This window comes from Onychomys torridus, chromosome 9 (genome assembly GCF_903995425.1).
Source record: "Onychomys torridus chromosome 9, mOncTor1.1, whole genome shotgun sequence".
Classification (NCBI taxonomy): domain Eukaryota; kingdom Metazoa; phylum Chordata; class Mammalia; order Rodentia; family Cricetidae; genus Onychomys; species Onychomys torridus.
Window position 1 is genome coordinate 34117854 of NC_050451.1, and position 17521 is coordinate 34135374.

Sequence of the window (17521 nt, forward strand, 5' to 3'; positions counted from 1 at the left end):
TGTTGTTTTGGTTTTTTTGTTTTGGTTTGGTTTGGTTTGTTATTTTTGTTTTTTTCAAGACAGGGTTTCTCTGTAGCTTTGAAGCCTGTCCTGGACTAGCTCTGTAGACCAGGCTGGCCTCGAACTCACAGAGATCCACCTGCCTCTGCCTCCCGAGTGCTGGGATCACAGGCATGCGCCACCACCGCCCAGCTCGATCTGGGTTTTCAAAGGTGGCGGGTGATCTTTCAGGATTCCTGCTATTTCCTCTACCTGCAACACTTTTCTTCCAAGTAACCTAGAGCCCTCCCTCCAGTGTCCTTCAGATCTTTGCTAAGCAGTCATGTTACGGGAACCCTTCCTTTTTGTTTATGTTAAATCACACACCACCTAAACTAGCATTCTTCACTTCAGATTATTCTTTTTCTTCATGAAATCTATCATCACTAATTGGTATGCTATATATTCTGCCTACATTGTTTTGGGGATGGGTTTTGTTTTATTCACTGGCATTTGTTTTTGGTTTTTTGGGGGGAGGGGTTGATTTATTATCTGTACTGAATTTTAAAGTTCCACAGGGCAGAGATTTTTGTTACTTTCGTTCACTGCTCTCCACTATTAAGGACGAGGCATTTAATAAACAACGAATGAAAATAATCAAACCAGCCGGGCAGTGGTGGCGCACGCCTTTAATCCCAGCACTCGGGAGGCAGAGGCAGGTGGATCTCTGTGAGTTCGAGGCCAGCCTGGTCTACAGAGCGAGATCCAGGACAGGCACAAAGCTACACAGAGAAACCCTGTCTCAAAAAACCAAAATAATAATAAAACCAAGCAACCAACTACCTTATAAGTGTATGTACATTAATTTTCTAAACACATAAACTCAGAGGACAGGAATCTAGCAAGAAGTCTACTCACAGCCAGACAACTGAATGACTCTCTAGGGCAGTAATTCTAACTATCGTTTAAGTCATAGATTTTTGAGGACTTAATGAAGGCTTGTGGAGTTTTCCCAGAAAAATGTGTCACATGAGTGAATGTGTGCATAAACTTCAGAGAGCTCTGAGGAAAGTACCTGTCATCTAAATTCCTAACATCTTGTTGTTATGAAGGCTCATGGGCCCAGAAAGGCTTAGAGACTTGCCAGCAAAACTCAAAACTGTCAGGTCCTACTCAATACTCCTCATTTCCTGTGTTTGTTCCGTTCAGCCACACTATTTCTACCTTTTCATTTAATGGAACACACAGAGGCTCACCGTGCATTGTTAATTAACTTGATGTGTGTTAGCATGAATCACAGACTGACCCTTCCTTTCCCAGCTTCACCTATCTTTAGGCAGAAGACATCCCACTAAGGAAAGTAACCCAGTACCAAACTCCACATGCAAGACCTGGAAGCGGGGGATGTGGATAAAGCTCCCATGTAAGGAGGTGAGAGCAGCTGTATTAAAATAACTTGGTGGAAGCAGCTGTGGTAACAGGAAGATGTCCCCCATGTTCCCAATGGTACCCTAGTAGCCTCTGTAGAAGTCAGAAGCACTTGGGCTCCCAAATTATTTGTGAGTTCCCTAATGGGGAAAGACTGTCTCTCTCATTTTAACTTTTAAAATAATGATGGGTCCTCTGTACACAAGTAACCAAGACGTGCTCTCTCCCCTAAGAAAATGGGGAGTGTGGCTCAGCCTAGGGCCCACCAGAGGCAAGATAATAAAGAGACAGTTGCTGCATTCTTAATTCAGAGTAAGTTTGTCCTAAAGCTAAAGTTAAACAGCAAAGAAGCTAGGGAAACGGAGCAAGAGCAGCAGCACATACCTGCTCGGATTCCTCATCACTGATGTTGGTCCGGCCCAGCATGGTAGCCTTCACTGTGGACAGGATTTTGAGCTGGGTGCTTATAGTTGGGATTCGCTCACATACCTACAGAGAAAGTTTCATTTGGTGTTGGTTGGTTGTCTGCCCCAAGTTCCTTGCAGGCAGATACCCAGCTCCATTCCCAGTCACTGGCCTGGCATGCAGAAGTATTCACTAAATGAGCAGCACACATATACTTGTTTTTATCCCTAGGGTCAGTCCTGACCCAGTTGGTTCATAAGTGGAGGCATTCAAATTCTACTGGGTTAGAAAGTAAACGTCTGCTCTATTTTCTCCCAAGTATCCACACACTGCCTTGCTGCTCACACCTTTCTTGAGTGCCTCTTCCTCCCACTTCACCCGACTTCCTCGCTGCCTTTCCCCTCACAGTCACGCTTCCCACTCAGGTGCTCTCTCCTCTCCTCTCCTTTCCTCTCTCCTCCTCTCTTCTCCTCTCCTCCCATCCTCTCCTCCCCTCTTCCTCTAACTCTCTCTCCCTCTCCCTCTCTCCCTCCTCTCCTCTCTGGTTAAACACACGAACGCACACACGAGCCTATTTCCCCAAGTACCTGTAAGAGATTGGTTCTAATCCGCTTATCTGTGCACTGCTTGGCAACCTCCTTCGCCAGCCGAGTCACTTCATCAGAGGCCTTAGCGATGTCCTTGGCACACTGAATAAGTGCCCGCTTGGTACCACTACCCCCTCTTACCAGCCGAGACATCTCCGCCATCAGCAGAGCCATGCGCTTGGCTGCTGCAATGATGTCGTTGCCCTAGAGAGAAGCAAAGATACAGGTGAGCTCTGCCCATACACTGGTCAAGTTAAGGAAAGAAAAACAGGAGGAAGCCTGCTGCTCTAGCAGCCTCTGGAAGGCTAAGGAAATGGGAAAGTACTGGCTGGGGTAATAGAAAGCACTGGAGAGACAGACAGGGCACTTGCCCCAGCACTCAGTGAGAGAAGATATCCTGAATGAAAACAAAGAAGACCCAGAAATTAGTCTGAAAGGGCAACGTGGGTGCCCCAGGCACAGCACTGAACAAGCACTTGAGCGTCTCCAGGTTAATTGTGTCAATAACATAGGGCCAGAGCCAAGGAGTCGGTCATACAGGCATTTTCATCTCTATAACAGGGGAGAAAGCAGTTGAGCTGGCCAGTGAAGAACACAGAGGAGGCTTTCCAGATGCTGAAAGCATCCTCTCGTCTTTCTCTTGTAAACAGCAGCCAAGTACTTGTACTACTTCACTAGAACATTTTATGTGATGATGATTCTCAGCCTGAGAGAAAAAGGGGGAAATGCATATTTTCTGCATTTTCTACCTAGGTCTCCCTCTACTGCCTTGACCTGTCAGCCTGAAAAAGCATACTATTTTAATCATTCCACATTTTTGAATAAAAAAATTGATTCCACAAATCAATTCTCCAGTTCTATCAGCTAAATGAAGCCTCCAGTTAAGGAATATTCACTTAGGAGCATGCTGAGGGAGGAATCAAATAAATAAATAAACCTGAATCAGGCTATAAAAGGAACCCCCTCTCTCATTAATGGCAGTTTGTCTGAGATTTGGCATTGGGTACACTTAAAATCCTCATGGATCATGAGGAAATATTTAAGCAATTTATTTTATGTCCTTAACAACCTAAAATTACAGCAATTTAGTGAGTAAAACTAGCTGAATGGCCAAGCCCCACTCATTTGTCCCCTCATGCTTCTAAATTTCTACACAGTGCAGTGAGGCACACACACCATGCCACCCGGTGCTCTGCAAGAGCTCCACAGGCACCAGGAAGTGGCTCATCGTTGATGTTGGAAGGAACATGTCACAGGAAATCAACGGAGGTTAGAAAGAACACACGTTTGGGAGGAGGTCACCAGGACAGGCATGTGTGAGTTGAAGCCCTCTGGGCAAACTTGCAGTGCAGACCTGAGATAATTCAGGATTCCATGACTTTGGTTAGAAGACAGCACAGTGCCAGGGTTAGTTTTTACCCACCATCTTCAGACTCTTGCAACATGCCATCTTTCCATAGGGAAAACAAACAAGGTGATCCCTTCTACACCTGAACTCTCCAAGTTAATGCTAGTACCCAAGGCTCTGTCACCTAGCTGATGACCCTGAGCTTTCCTTGTGGCCACTTCTGACCCTTCTGAGACACCTGGAAAAGCAGTAAAGCCCCTTCCCCATGGGCTCCCAAAAGGCTGGCATCTGTCACAGCCAGGTGCAGGGCAGCAAGCAGTCCTCCCCAGAGACTCTGCCGTATAAGGCTGCTTTTGTCCTGATCAGCTCTGCCTGAGCCATCAGTGAGAGGTCAGTGGGAGCCAAGCAATGCTCAGTGGTCAAGCTAGGGGAACTTTTGGTGGTCCCCAATGGCTCCTGACCTAGAAGTCACTGAGAGATGCATCTACAGCTTCCCAAGGAGTTTATAGTTCCAACAATGGCCACAAAAATGGGAAGAAAATGAATCCTTTGAAAAGTGACCCCTTTTCTCTTTATTCCCTAGACATAAATGTGGTTCACTTGGATATTAGCAAACCTATCAAACTTGTGAGGCCAGCCCTAACAACAAGGTGCAGACAGACAGTTGCCCGCCCGGCTCAGACTCACAGGACCCGCACAGGTAATGAGTGATGCAAGGTGTGTCAAGGCTGCACATGGCCGGATGCATTTGGAGCAGCCCCCAACTGGGGTACCGATCAGTACCTTACTAGACCACTTGGTAGCTTCCCGATGCAAGGACTGAGCCGCGGCCAGAATGGGCTGGTTGACCGGCTGATTAGATGGCATTAACAGCAGCTCGGGTTCGTAATCGTCTTCCATGTCAGAGGGGAAAGGGAACCCAACAGCATCAGCCGCATCTGCCTCAGCTACAACTCCTATACCCACCTGAGCGGCTGGGATACCCGGCTTTGTCGATGGCGGGAAGGGTGAAAAACAGGGATAGGGTTAGTAAGAACAACCGGACTTGGGAAACGGACCTTCAGCTGGCTTAGTAACCAAAGCTTGCCTGGAATGGGAAAGAAAATGGCATGCTCTCCAGGAACCAGGTGAACCGAGGTTCAAAGACAGAAACTCAGCCTCCAACCTAAGTCACCTTGAAACATGGGAAAAAATTTGCTCTAGCAAAAGGTTTCCAGAGAAGGCAATATATGTTTGTTGCTGAAGTTAAACCTGACCAGAATCACGTTTGGGGAATCAAACAACCCAGTAGTCATTACCTTTCAAAGAAATCCAGAAGGGAAAAGTAATCACAGCCATATGCGCTGTTTGAAAAGGAAAACTGAGCATCCTCCTAAATCAGACACTCACTATTCCATCATCCTGGAACACACAGCTCTGCAGCTGTCACAATTTCCTTTAGGAATTACAAGTCCCAGATTAGAAATGGTATGTCAAAAGTAACAGCAAACCAGGAAAAAGACAAGACAATCAACATAATGGTGCATGAAGAGGATTTACCAAATACCCTACAACTGCTCAGCTAGCTAGTTCCTACAATGAAAAACTGACATTTCAGCCTCTTTCTCCTTAAAAGGATCTTCAAAGACAAAGCTTCCACAATATCTTACTGTGGCAATTGAAAGCACCGCCTTCTGGATACAACCTAAATCTCTCTTTTGTTGAAAATAGCTTCTCACTCACCCCAAACTCAACTTACTAGTTCACAGATCAGGTAACACACAGACTTGGCAACCAAATGAGGCTAAGCTCCGAGGAGCCCTCATATGAACCCAAAATGGGTGCTCATGAAAGAAGAACAGGACCAAGAGGGGAAGAACATGAATTTTATATCAAAGGTGGGAACTGTAAGGGCTTGGGGAAGATGCAGAGAACAGACACTAAGAACAAGCTGGAACAGAAAGAAAAGGATTGCTCTAATGAAGCCAAGCCATTTATATAAAGACTGACACCGGGCGGTGGTGGCGCACGCCCTTAATCCCAGCACTCGGGAGGCAGATCCTGTCGGATCTCTGTGAGTTCAAGGCCAGCCTGGACTACCAACTGAGTTCCAGGTAAAGCACAAAGCTACACAAAGAAACCCTGTGTCGAGGATTTTAAAAAAAAAAAAAAAAAAAAAAAAGGACTAATGACCACAGGTTTACACCAGGAAGTGTTCACATGGAATTCTAGTGAATTTTATTTAAATGTGTGTTCTCATGGAATTTTATCCTAAAAGTCTTATTTCTACCAGTGCGTTTCTGTAGTTCAGGACTTCAGAGGCAGAGACCAGAAGACCATGCTGGAGACCAGTGAGTCATGAGACTGTCTCAAGAAATAGAGAAACTTTTAAATATTAAAAATAGAAACCCTTGGGCTGGAAAGACAGCTCAGTAGTTAAGAGCATTGACTAGTCTTCTCCAGGACCTGGATTTAATTCCCAGCACCCCCATGATCGTTCACAACCATCTGCAACTACAGTTCCAGGGGGCCTAACGCCCTCTCCTGGCTCTCATGGGCACTGCACATATGTGGTATACAGACATAGATGCAGGCAAAACACCCATAGGCATGAAATAAAAATAATTCTTAAAGAAGCAAGAACAAAAATAAAAATGCTTATCCTAAATACAAAACCCATCTCTAAAAAGTGGCAATGAAGTTGGAGGACACAAGGCCAGTGAGGGGTTTAGGTACCACCAGTCCTTTCTCCTAAACTGTCTCAACCAAGACTCACCCCATTCCTTGGAAGAAAAGAGCAGTTTGCTGTTGCTAAGGTTCAAAGTGACAAGCTGCACAAAGACAGATGGACAGATACAAACACATATTCCCTCCCCTCTCATACATAGCTCAAAACCCAGTGAACTGAACTTCTGAACACATTGAGCAGAGAAGGGTAAACATTGCCTGACCCTCTGAAGTTTCACCTTTACGTCCACGTGTACTTTTGTGTTCTTCAAAATGAATGTCCATTACTATAATTAAAGTTATATTTTCTTTGAGGAAAATCAACATTATTGCCACTCTCTCCCATTCTCCATGCACAGTAGGATTTGTGCTGCATGATCCTGGGGGTGTTGGAGAGACACCATTATAAATAATTGCCCCTGGTACTGGAGAGGTGGCTCAGAGGTTAAGAGCACTGACTGCTCTTCCAGAGGTCCTGAGTTCAATTCCCAGCACCCACATGGTGGCTCACAACCATCTGTAATGAGATCTGGTGCCCTCTTCTATGTACCTAATAAATGAATAAATAAATAAAATCTTTAAAAATAAATAAATAAAAATAAATATAAAAATAAAAATAAAAATAAAAATAAATAATTGCCCCGTTCGGGTCCAACACTAGCAAGGTTTCCACTCCTGGGAACCTGGGCTCTCAGCTAACAGTTCTAACAATGGATTAAAACCAAGGTCAATTTCTCAGCTTTGGGGGGGGAGGGGGACGTCCAGTTCCCTCACAAAGTATATTCAGTTGAGGATGTAAAACTAAGGAACACAGTGGGAATGAAGGGCTGGAGTTTGGGATGCATGAGAAACAGTTTAGAGCTAAGAACCACATCTCACTGCTAAATGAGCAACAGGGTTTCTTCACTCTAAGCAAGAAAAGCTTCCGCTCATCTGCAGCGCTCAGGGAAAGAGGCGGGACGGGGAGACAGAACTGCAGTCATATCCAGGTTCTCACCCACACCATTAATATTTAGACTTTCAAATTAGCTGAGCTGAAGATAACCTGGAGCTGTCTTGAGTAAAGAGGGAGGGATAGAATGATTCCAAGCAAGGACAAAAACACACTGCTCCTGAGACACCAATCTACCTGCTTCTTAATGCAGGAATTGAAAGAGAAGCAAGGATTTCATCTAGCTAAGCCCACAAAAGATACTTTCACAACTGAGGTTTTGCCTGTTAGTAATGGAGCGTTGGAAAACATTCAATAATCCAAGAAAGATAAAGAGTCAGAGCTGACAGTAATGGAAAAAGAAGGAGGAACTCTCCTCAGCCACAGATGCCCCAGCTTTCACTTCTGCCCAAGGAGAGGCAAGCCATCAAATACTACAGACTTCTCACTGCATCCCTGCTGAAAAGAACACGCTGCTGAAACACAGGCAGTGAGCAAGGAGGACGGTGACTCCAGACAGACTCCTTCCTGGGCTGTGGCTACGGCTCTCCATCCTTCCTGGGAAGAGTCCTCGGAGCTTGAGGAGGAGCGTCTCAGAGCTTACCTTGCTAGACCACTTCCGAGCTTCGTCATGGAGCTGCCTGGCAGCCATCATCATGGGCTGGTTAATCACCTCCCCAGCTTTCTGCTCAGGGAACTCTTCATCCTTCTCTTCTGGTGGTGGGGGCCTGGGTGGAGGGACTTCACCCTCAGGCAGAGGTGGTTTAGGAGGAGCAAGCTCATCAGTTAGCTACAGTGTGAAAAAGAAGGTTGTCAGGTATAAGCCCTCGGAGCTACTACCAAAAACAGATCTAGAAAAACCTGCCCACACTGACGCCATGTAAGACCGCTCACACCCAGCCATGAGGCCCATCTGTGTAATCTCAATAAAAAACAGTTTTTCTTCTCTACAAGAAACTCACAGGGTGTGGTGGTCATCTCCCACGGGAGGCATGCAGAGCATTACCAGATCAACAATTCCAAAGCCAGTCCCCATAGAAGATGTAAGCCTGGTTCTGGTTACAGATCTGGTTGTCAGAGGGCAAATGGGAGGCAGTAACTTCTCACTGGAGCGTCAAGCTCTGCATCTGCCACACGACCTCTACACCCCTAATTCTAAATAGCATGACTCAGAGGAGCCACTTTCCAGGAGCATCACTCTCCTGTGGCTCTTACCATCAAGAGGCTCACTGGAAAGTGTGGAGAAATGTTGAAAACTGGGAAACAATTACCTTACCTATGCATAGTGACCCAGTTTTGTCCTTAAACAACCTGAAATCTTTTACCGACATTAAATAAGAAAACATGGGGGGGCAAGGGGGACATGCCTTTAATCCCAGCACTCGGGAGGCAGACAGCTGGATCTCTGTGAGTTCGAGGCCAGCCTGGGCTACAGAGCAAGTTCCAGGACAGCCAGGACTACACAAAGAAACCTTCTCTTAAAAAATAAAAAAATTAAGAAAAAAAAAAGAAAAGAAAACATACCCAAAGGAAGTAAATACAATTCCCAAATTAGTGTATTTCTAAACTGTTAGCTGGAGTAAATATCTGCATATAATCATTACTATTTCTGTTTCTAGGATATGACTCAACTAGCTTATTCCTAAACCATGGAAAATTATATTCGTGGGAAAGAATTACAAAAAGATTTGAGGGCCTAGAGGGATGGCTCAGCCGTTAAGAACACTTGTTGCTCCTTCAGAAAATACAGGTCCAAATTCCCAGCACCCACTGGGCAGCTCACGGCCATCTACAACTGGATCCAGGGCTCTAATGCCATGTCTGGGCTCCGAGGATCCAGGCATGCATGCAGTGCAAAGCGCCCGTACATATGAAATAGAAGACTGTTTTAAAATTTGAATTCTTCTTGGTCTGGGGAGAGAGTAGAGCACTTGCCACACAAGCATGGAGACCCCAGTTTGATCCCTAGCACCCAAGTAAAAAAACTCAGCATTGGCTTGCGTGGTGGCACACACCGTTAATCCCAGCACTGAGGAAGCAGATCTCCATGAGATCTCGAGGCCAGCCTGGTCTAATAGTGAGTTCCAGAACAACCAAGGCTGTGTAAAGAAACCTTGTCTCAAAAAACCAAAACCAAACCCCCTAACGACTGGGCATGGTGGTGTGTGCTTGTAACTCCAGCACTGAGGAGGCGGTGACAAGCAAATCCCCTGACTCATTGGCCAGCCAGCAAGCCCTCTCCATGCCAGTAAGAGGTCCTGGTTCCAAACTGAAGGTGGGTAGCTCCTGACAGACAACACCTGAAGGTGCCCTTTGTCCTCCACAAGCACATGCACAAATTGCATATGCCCCTGCACACACACACACACACACACACACACACACACACACACACACACACACTTTCTTAATATGTTTAAAATCAAGTATTAATTTCGTTACTAAAAAGAGAGAAGGCAAGAACATAACAAGAGTCAAATACTGCAATCCTCCTCTAACAAAACCCTCCCCATCAACTGTCCAAACTCTTCTACAGCTGCCCTCACCATCTATCACAACTGCACTTACCTGCTCCCTTCTCACCCTGTCACACAGGCTAGGTCACGTTAAGGACATATGAAGTGCTGGGTTACGATGCCACGTAATTCAGGAATGAAAATCAAGGTCTGTCTCTAATTAATCACACAAAAGCTAAATAAGCCACCTGGAGACTGTAAAGCAGATCTACCTCGCGCACAGGCTCAACCCCTGGCTGCTCAATCCCTCCCCTCTCTGAGCTTACTTACCCGGAGCTGTTCAAGGTCTGGTGGAGGAGGCGGGAAGTCAGGCTCCTGAGGCTGGAAGGCTTCTCTGACCTTGGCCACAGCTCCCAGGATCCGATATCCTGAGTCCAGGAAGCTCTTTTGCAGGCCTAAACATAACACACTCTCACTTTCAGGCGGCCAGGTCAGGGCGCAAGGCACTGCCTGTCCAGCAGAAGAACTGGTTCCCATTAAGGAGGCTGGATGTGAAGCTGCCAGTGGGAATCATGGGCAGGGAAGTAGGGCAGGTCAGAGGCCCTGAGGAAGCGGCCCAGGGCAGGTGTTCCTACAGTGGTGAGGATGCCTTCTGACAGTACAGCTCAAGTGCTTGGGAGAATCCCGGGTGTGAGCTAGGCTCCGCTGGTACCCATCACTTCTCTTATGATGAAGCACGGTCATGACAGGTCTGCTGAGCGCGGAGGCACTGAGTGGACATGTCAGCTCCAGGTTGGGTTTGTAGCTCCCTAGGGTAACATCTCACTTTTCTACGTCTGTGCTCTAGTTGGCACTCAGTGCGTTAGTCCTTATCTTGATTTGCTAAAATATTTAGAAATCCCAATGAAAAGATCAAATGCACCCACAGTGATGGTGGACTGGGAATCTGAGGGAGATTCTGCCTAGGGCAGTAGTGAGCCAGGCAGCCTAGATTCTCACCGATGGGGTGGGAAATGTTGGTTTCCAAAGGGGAAGGAGGAGACATGATTGCCAGTGCACGAGCGGCTGCAATTATGATCTCCTCTAGTGAGACTGGAGCTAGGAGCTAAAGGGAGCTGAAGAAAACTCAGAGTCTTTCATGCAGGGCTAAGAAACCCAAGTTAGTTTAGGCACTCTACATCTGACAAAAACAAGATCCTCTACAGAGAGGTCATTGTATGTAAGAGGAGAAGTCATACCAACCTCATGAACTAAATGGTTGGCAGATGAGTAGCTGGTTTGTTGTTGTTGCTGTTGTTTTTAAAGTTTCCAAACTAATGACTATGAACTGGGCCAGGAAGCCAGAATGTGAAGAAAGCGGAGAGATACTGATCTAGACATCACAAGCTTAGCAATACTACACCAAACTGAACAGAAGAAAAGATTAATACAACCTTCTCAAACTAAATGTCTACAATTTTTTTCTTTGGGTTTTTTGAGACATGGTCTCATTCTATAACCCTGCCTGCCCTCGAACTGGCTAAACAGCCCAGACTGGCCTGAAACTCAGTTATCCTCCTGCCTCAGCGTCCTGGGTGCTGCGATTAGAGGAGAAAGCACCACACCAGGCACTGTCCATACTTTTACCCCCAGATTTTGCACGTGGTGGTTGTGGATGCTCCTTCCCCATCTCTGTCGACTTAGCCTTGCAGTTAGGATGAAAGACACCATGCACTGCTGCTTACCAGGGTCAGAGATGTTTCCAGCCACTGCCTTGGCATCCATCACCATTGGGGAGATGGTCTTGCTCAATTCATCAGAGGCAGCTTTCACAGCCTCGCGGAATTTCGGGTCCTCAGAGTTCTCTACCTCCCTCTTAGCAACCAGCAGGATCCGGTTGGCCCGACGAGCGATGCTGGTTGCCCCAGCTACCAGCATCTGAGGCTGAACATTGGCCATGGCTACCTTACACTTGTCCAGGTCTTTTTTAATTGCTTCTTCAGAAGCATCCAACAGGGATTTGGTGTCAATAGCCTCGTCCACCAGCCCTGTCAAGAAGACAGAAATGGAACTGAGTTTGTTTTTAGAAGAACAACGACTACTAAACACTGTTTGCCTCTCATGAGAAAGTACAACACACAGAATTCTCTTCTCAGTCCAAAGCCCTTCCTACAAAATTGAAAGCTTTCATTCAAGTGAACAAAAAGCTTAAAGACAAAAGTGCAAGCACAGCCCAGAAGGTCATTGAGACTCAGGATTTATACTGACCGTGGCCACTGGCCCTCTTATATCCACCACAGACAACCAGAGCCGCAAAGACATCAGGAGGAAGCAAGGACTGCGTCTGAATCCTTCACTCCAGCATCAGCACAGCATCTGCTAATGACATCCTCTCCCTCCGGTCGTCTCCCTCTCCGGCCATCTGCTGACTCTGGCAGCTTGGAGTGCCTTAGATGAGGCGCACAGAGGACTCCGTAACCCTAACAGCCTGCTTCTCGTTTCTTTTACCTCTCTGTAGACACTTCGGGAGCTCCGCTTTCATCTCTGGCTGCTACAAACCTCTGACAGCAGGTTCTACAGGGCAGCAAAGAGCCCACACTCCTCATTCCTGCCCTCTGTCCTAGCTATCCCTCCACAGACACCGGGGAAGATGTGGGGGCTCTTCCTCAGTCGCACAGACATGGGTGTCTCCTTTTTTTGGAACTATGTAGTTGATAAGTTGGAGGAAACTCTGAGACAAGCTGGGTTAAATGGTAGCTATTGTGATTCCTTGAAATGTGAGCCCTCTGAAAATGACAGGGCCACTCACTGTATCCACCAATGCCGCCTCCCAGCCTCTGAAACCAAACTCTAGCTGGGACTGGGCAAAGACACTATTCAAAGAGAAGATAGGACCTGTAACAATGAACATCACACCGGAGGGCAGCAGTAAGATAAAACAGACTCGACAGTCTCTCTTCCAACACAGTAGCAAAGCCTGAATGAGAAGCTGCCACTGCTCAGCAGCCTGGTCAGGGCCAAGCACACTGTCAAGCCCCTCACTGTCTCTTTATCCAATTACAGTTGATCTAACTGGTCCTGTCTGAGGTCCTCAGAACTCCTGCATCAGACCAAAAGAAGTTTGCAAAATTCTACCTGTCATCTTTTCAACATTATCAATCCACTGGTTCTTCATGGTCTCAAAATGTTCATAAGCGGCTTGATTTCCAGGGTTCCTCAGTAAGATTCGAGCAGCAGAGATGACCTGTTAATGACAAAGCAATCTTCACATACCAGGGCACAAGCACATTCCAAAACCAAATCCACAGGAAAGCTTTTCTCCACTTTACCTATAGATGGCACCAGAAAACCAAAATTGGCAACCCTTTTTAGGCTGAACACATGAAGTTTGGTGCCACAAACGGACCCAAGAGTGGGCCCTTCACACAAAGGCTTTGGGGTCACAGCCTGGTTTGAAGGAAAAAAAAATAAGGTGTCAAGGTAAATGAACATCCACTTACTCTTTCTGAAGAACACAATAAAGCTGACATATTTAAGAGCTGATGTCTTTATATCAACTCTTTGATCTTACAAAGAACCAAAAAGAAACTAAAAATTTCGTCAGGCAAGGTAATTCATTCCTGCAATTTCAGCACCTGAGGGCCTGAGGCAGGAGGTTTGGTTTGGTTTGGTTTTGCTGGAACTCACAGAGATCCTCATGCCTCTGCCTCCCGAGTAGTGGGTTCTACAAGTATGTGCCATCACCACCCAGCTTGAGGCAGGAACAAAGCTGAAAAACAACCTGGGCAAAATAGGTATCTTTAAAAAAAATTTTTTTTTTTAATTTTAACTTAAATTAAAAAAAAAAAAAAATCAACCAAATGTATATTGCCCATAATCTTAGCACTCAGGAGGTGAAAGCAGACAGAATGATTTCAAATTTAGTGCTGACCTGGACTACCGACATAGCAAGACCATATCTCAAAAATGAGAGAAAACATCGGCATGGGAGGCACACCTTTGATGCTATCTCTGTGGAGACAGGCAAAGAGATCTCTGTGAGTTCAAGACCAATCTGGTAAATTCTAGGCCAGTAGGGCTTCATAATAAAAACCCTGTCTATAAGATAAAATATTAGCATGAAATAAAACATTACTCAATCTGATTTTTGAATAATGATTAAAACACCTGTTCACAATTAACAAAAAACTACTCAAATTTTATTTAGAATAATATAACTAAAATACCTGTTCAGTTAACAAACTGCTTTCACAGTCATTACACAACTGAAAGTTTACATCAACCCCATGAAGGGTGGGGCAGGTTAACACCTTCACTTCCAAGATGCAAAAATCAAGATGCTCTAGAGCGTCTTTTTTTTGGAGCTGAGGACCGAACCCAGGGCCTTGCGCTTGCTACCACTGAGCTAAATCCCCAACCCCATTTTTTTTTAAAGATGTATTTATTATGTATACAATGTTCTGTCTGCATGTGTGCCTACAGGCCAGAAGGGGGCACCAGATCTCATTACAGATGGTTGTGAGCCACCATGTGGTTGCTGGGAATTGAACTCAGGACCTCTGGAAGAACAGCCAGTGCTCTTAATCCCTGAGCCATCTCTCCAGCCCGCTCTAGAGCATCTTATCAGTGACAGTGTTTGGGAAAGATGTACTGAGTGTCGGGTAATTCACAATCCATGCAAGTATGTTTTCATTCCTCAAAACAGTCATTAGGAAGGAATAACTTCATGAGTGAGAAAGTTAGAATGCACTGGAGTCCAGATCTGTCTCTACAGTCTTTGTTCTTTCTGAGACTGGAGTGTAGACTCTGGTTTTCTGGGTTGGTTTTGTTTTGGAAGCACAAGGACAACTGTATTAGAGTTTAAAAGGAAAACCACAGGGTGGGCAAGCTGTGAAATCAGCAGCTGCCTGAGGAGATGAACTAAGAGAAAAGGGGAAAAGCCATTTAAACTGGCATGGGGGCAGACAAGTGGCCGACAAGCAGCCATATGACAGGGAGGGATGCTTTAGAGAAAAAGTAAGAAGTCCAAAATACTGGAGGAAGTTCGGGAAAGCCTGTTATGGGGGATGGGGGGAGCCCACGTGCTCAGGAAAGCATGTTAGGGAAATGGGGGGAGCCCACATGCTCAGGAAAGCATGTTAGGGAAATGGGGGAACCCACGTGCTCAGGAAAGCATGTTAGGGAAATGGGGGAGCCCACATGCTCAGGAAAGCATGTTAGGGAAATGGGGGAGCCCACATGCTCAGGAAAGCCTGTTACGGGAGATGGGGGGAGCCCACATGCTCAGGAAAGCATGTTACAGGAGTTGAGGGGAGCCCACATGTTCAGGAAAGCATGTTAGGCAAATGGGGGAGCCCACGTGCTCAGGAAAGCATGTTAGGGAAGAGAGAGAAAGAAGTAAAGGAGGGGTCCGTGACTCTGAACACTTCAGAAAAGCAGGAAGACTTACTTGCCCATGTGGTTCCAGTCCTTAAACTTCTGCACTTCTGGGGTTTTTATTTTGCTTTTTAAAATCTCAGTTTTATACTGAAATTGGTTTGTCTAGTGTTTTATGGAAGGATTTTGTTGTTGTTGTTGTTTTAAAGTAATAATGTTCAGATTTTATAAAAATTCCTACAAAGGCTGGATGAAGATAAACACAGTGGGTGAATGCCTGTCGTCCATCATTCAAGGCACTGCCAAGGCCAGCCTGGGCTTCACAAACAAGGTCTGGTGTTGGTTTTGTTTGTTTGTTTGTTTGTTTGTTTGTTTGTTTTTTAAAGTTAAATGAACATGACTTCTCCAAATGGGCTGGGGCATGTAACTCAGTAGTGGTGTGAGGGATTCACCTTGCATGTATACAGCCCTGAGTTCCAAGGAGGAGAAGAAGTAGGGGAGACAGAGAAACTCTAAAGTCTTAACAGGCAACACAGACACACATGGACCATTTCCCTCCCCTCCCTAGAGAAGTTCCCACAAAAGTGAGAATGACAGATTTATAAAGCCTAGCAGAATCTCCAATATATTATAGGCACTTAATAAATGTAATGAATTTTACTATATGTAAAAGGAGAAAGGGGAACCAGCCCTGCACAAACATTACACTAAATGATGCTGAGCAGCTGATCTTTTTAAGAAAGCTAGGTGGGCTGGGCAGTGGTGGCGCACACCTTTAATCCCAGCACTCGGGAGGCAGAGTCAGATCTCTGTGAGTTCGAGGCCAGCCTGGTCTACAGAGTGAGTTCTAGGAAAGGCACAAAGCTATACAGAGAAACCCTGTCTCAAAAAAACAAAACAAAGAAAGGAAAGAGAGAGAGAGAGAGAGAGAGAGAGAGAGAGAGAGAGAGAGAGAGAGAGAGAAAGAGAGAGAAAGAGAAAGAAAGAAAGAAAGAAAGAAAAGAAAAGAAAAAGAAACCTAGGTGAGCATGCTACTGCACACCTATAATTCTGTCATTAAATAGTTTTAGTCCAGCCTGGGCTACAAATCAAAAGCTTCCCTCAGGAAAAAAAAAAGGGGGGGGGGGGGAGCACAAGGCAGACTGACTTACGAGAACCTTAATTCTTTCCAATTTGTTTTCTCTCATTTCCAAATCTTATTTTGTTCTCAACTTCCTGCCTAAACTTTGATCACATAATTAATTACATACCTTAGTTATGCAATAGGTAGAGAAGAAAAACTAGCAATAGAAACAGCTCTTTTTCTCAATCTCCTCAAAAAGACGCTTCATTACATAAGTGTGATGGGAGAGGGCTGCTTGACTGCCTGTTTTTGCTTTCAAAATAATACTGACCACTACTTAAAACTGCAAACAATGCAAAATATAGAAAGGTCCAAGTCCTCTATAATCCTAGAGTTTGGCCCAATGAATATGTAAATATGGGTATGGGTATGTGTGTGTATGATGTGTGTACATATGATGTACACGCACATGCTAGCATTTGTGAGTGTGGAGGTCAGAGGACAACCTTGGTGTTGGTCCTCACCTTCCAACTGGCTGGAGACATTGGTCTCTTTGTTGTTCATGAACGTGTATGCTAGACTCACTGGCCTGTGAGTTCCCAGGGATTCTCCTTGTCTCCACCCACCATCTCGCCTTAGGAGCACTGTACCCAACCGTGACTGGCTTTTACCTGAGTTCTGGGGATCCAGACTCAAGTCCACATAATTAAGTGCAAGCAGTTTTCCAGCTGAGCTACTTGCCTAGCTCCGTATGCATGTCTTTGAGATTTATTTTTATTATGTCTAAGTATGTGTAGGTATGTATGTTGCATATGGGTTTGTGCATGAGTGCAGGTGCCCATGAAGGTCAGAGGCATAAGATCTCCAGGAGATGGAACTACATGCTGCTGTGAGCCAAATGATGTGGGCACTGGGAAGCAAACTAGGGTCCTCTAGAAGAGCCTTAAGATGGCTCCTAACTGCTGAGCCATCTCTCCAGCCCCTCTGCATACTGTTTTTAAATGTGACCCTAACAAAGCATCTATAATTAATTTCATCTGGTAAATACTATATGATGATACTAAAATGAAGAGTGAGGAAAATGTAACCTGGGGAGTGAGTTCCCGGGCTGTCTTCACTGATGCCTGAATGCCTTCCACTGTTGATTTATTGGCAGTACCAACAGCAGCTGCCTTCTCCGCTGTGGCTCCAAGCCTTCCTGAATGGTTTTCAAAGTTGGCTGCCCTCTCATCAAAGACCTGGAGCAAAAAAATAAAGACATCA

General features: G+C 45.5%; 1 protein-coding gene across 2 annotated transcripts in view; it reads right to left on the reverse strand.

Moving 5' to 3' along the window:
- The window catches only part of Vcl (vinculin), a 98646-nt gene that overhangs the window by 1398 nt on the left and 79727 nt on the right, over positions 1-17521 (reverse strand). Inside the window, exons 14-21 of one of the 2 annotated variants that reach the window (XM_036199386.1) lie at positions 17347-17496; positions 12955-13063; positions 11565-11867; positions 10171-10295; positions 7989-8174; positions 4531-4734; positions 2400-2603; positions 1792-1896 (exon numbers count right to left, since the gene is read on the reverse strand). In XM_036199386.1, the coding sequence (XP_036055279.1) occupies positions 1792-1896; positions 2400-2603; positions 4531-4734; positions 7989-8174; positions 10171-10295; positions 11565-11867; positions 12955-13063; positions 17347-17496 (1386 nt within the window). The remainder of the gene's footprint in view (positions 1-1791; positions 1897-2399; positions 2604-4530; positions 4735-7988; positions 8175-10170; positions 10296-11564; positions 11868-12954; positions 13064-17346; positions 17497-17521) is intronic. The other variant, XM_036199385.1, reaches the window with a different exon arrangement.